At 56.8% G+C, this 324-nt stretch overlaps 1 protein-coding gene across 1 annotated transcript in view; it reads right to left on the minus strand.

The window, feature by feature from the left end:
• The window catches only part of ATP2C2 (ATPase secretory pathway Ca2+ transporting 2), a gene marked incomplete at its 5' end in the record, with an annotated part of 28,360 nt that overhangs the window by 1,144 nt on the left and 26,892 nt on the right, over nucleotides 1-324 (minus strand). Inside the window, one exon of the mRNA XM_018572439.1 lies at nucleotides 29-180. Coding sequence (XP_018427941.1) covers nucleotides 29-180 — 152 coding nt within the window. The remainder of the gene's footprint in view (nucleotides 1-28; nucleotides 181-324) is intronic.

Below are 324 nucleotides of genomic sequence, written 5' to 3' on the forward strand. Positions count from 1 at the left end.
CCCAGCCACCCCCACCCGTGGCAATTACCGACCTCCTTCCAGAAGACGAAGAGAGTCCCGCTGATGATGATGGCCGCCGACAGGAGGATCTTCAGCATTAAGGCCTTGCTGAGAATGGCTTCCTTGGCGTTCCGCGGCGGTTGCTTGATGGCGTCTTTATCGACCGGCTCCACTCCCAGACTGCACACAGAGAGATGGAGATGTGAGGAGAGATGGAGGCCAGGCAGCCGCCGACCAGGAACTACAAAGCTCAGCATGCTTTCTCATGCTGGGAGTTGTAGTCCTTTACCAGCTGACACATTGACAGTAGTCACCTCCTCAGTC

Source organism: Nanorana parkeri, unplaced genomic scaffold, assembly GCF_000935625.1.
Source record: "Nanorana parkeri isolate BGI_ZX_2015 unplaced genomic scaffold, ASM93562v1 scaffold2031, whole genome shotgun sequence".
In the NCBI taxonomy this organism is placed as follows: domain Eukaryota; kingdom Metazoa; phylum Chordata; class Amphibia; order Anura; family Dicroglossidae; genus Nanorana; species Nanorana parkeri.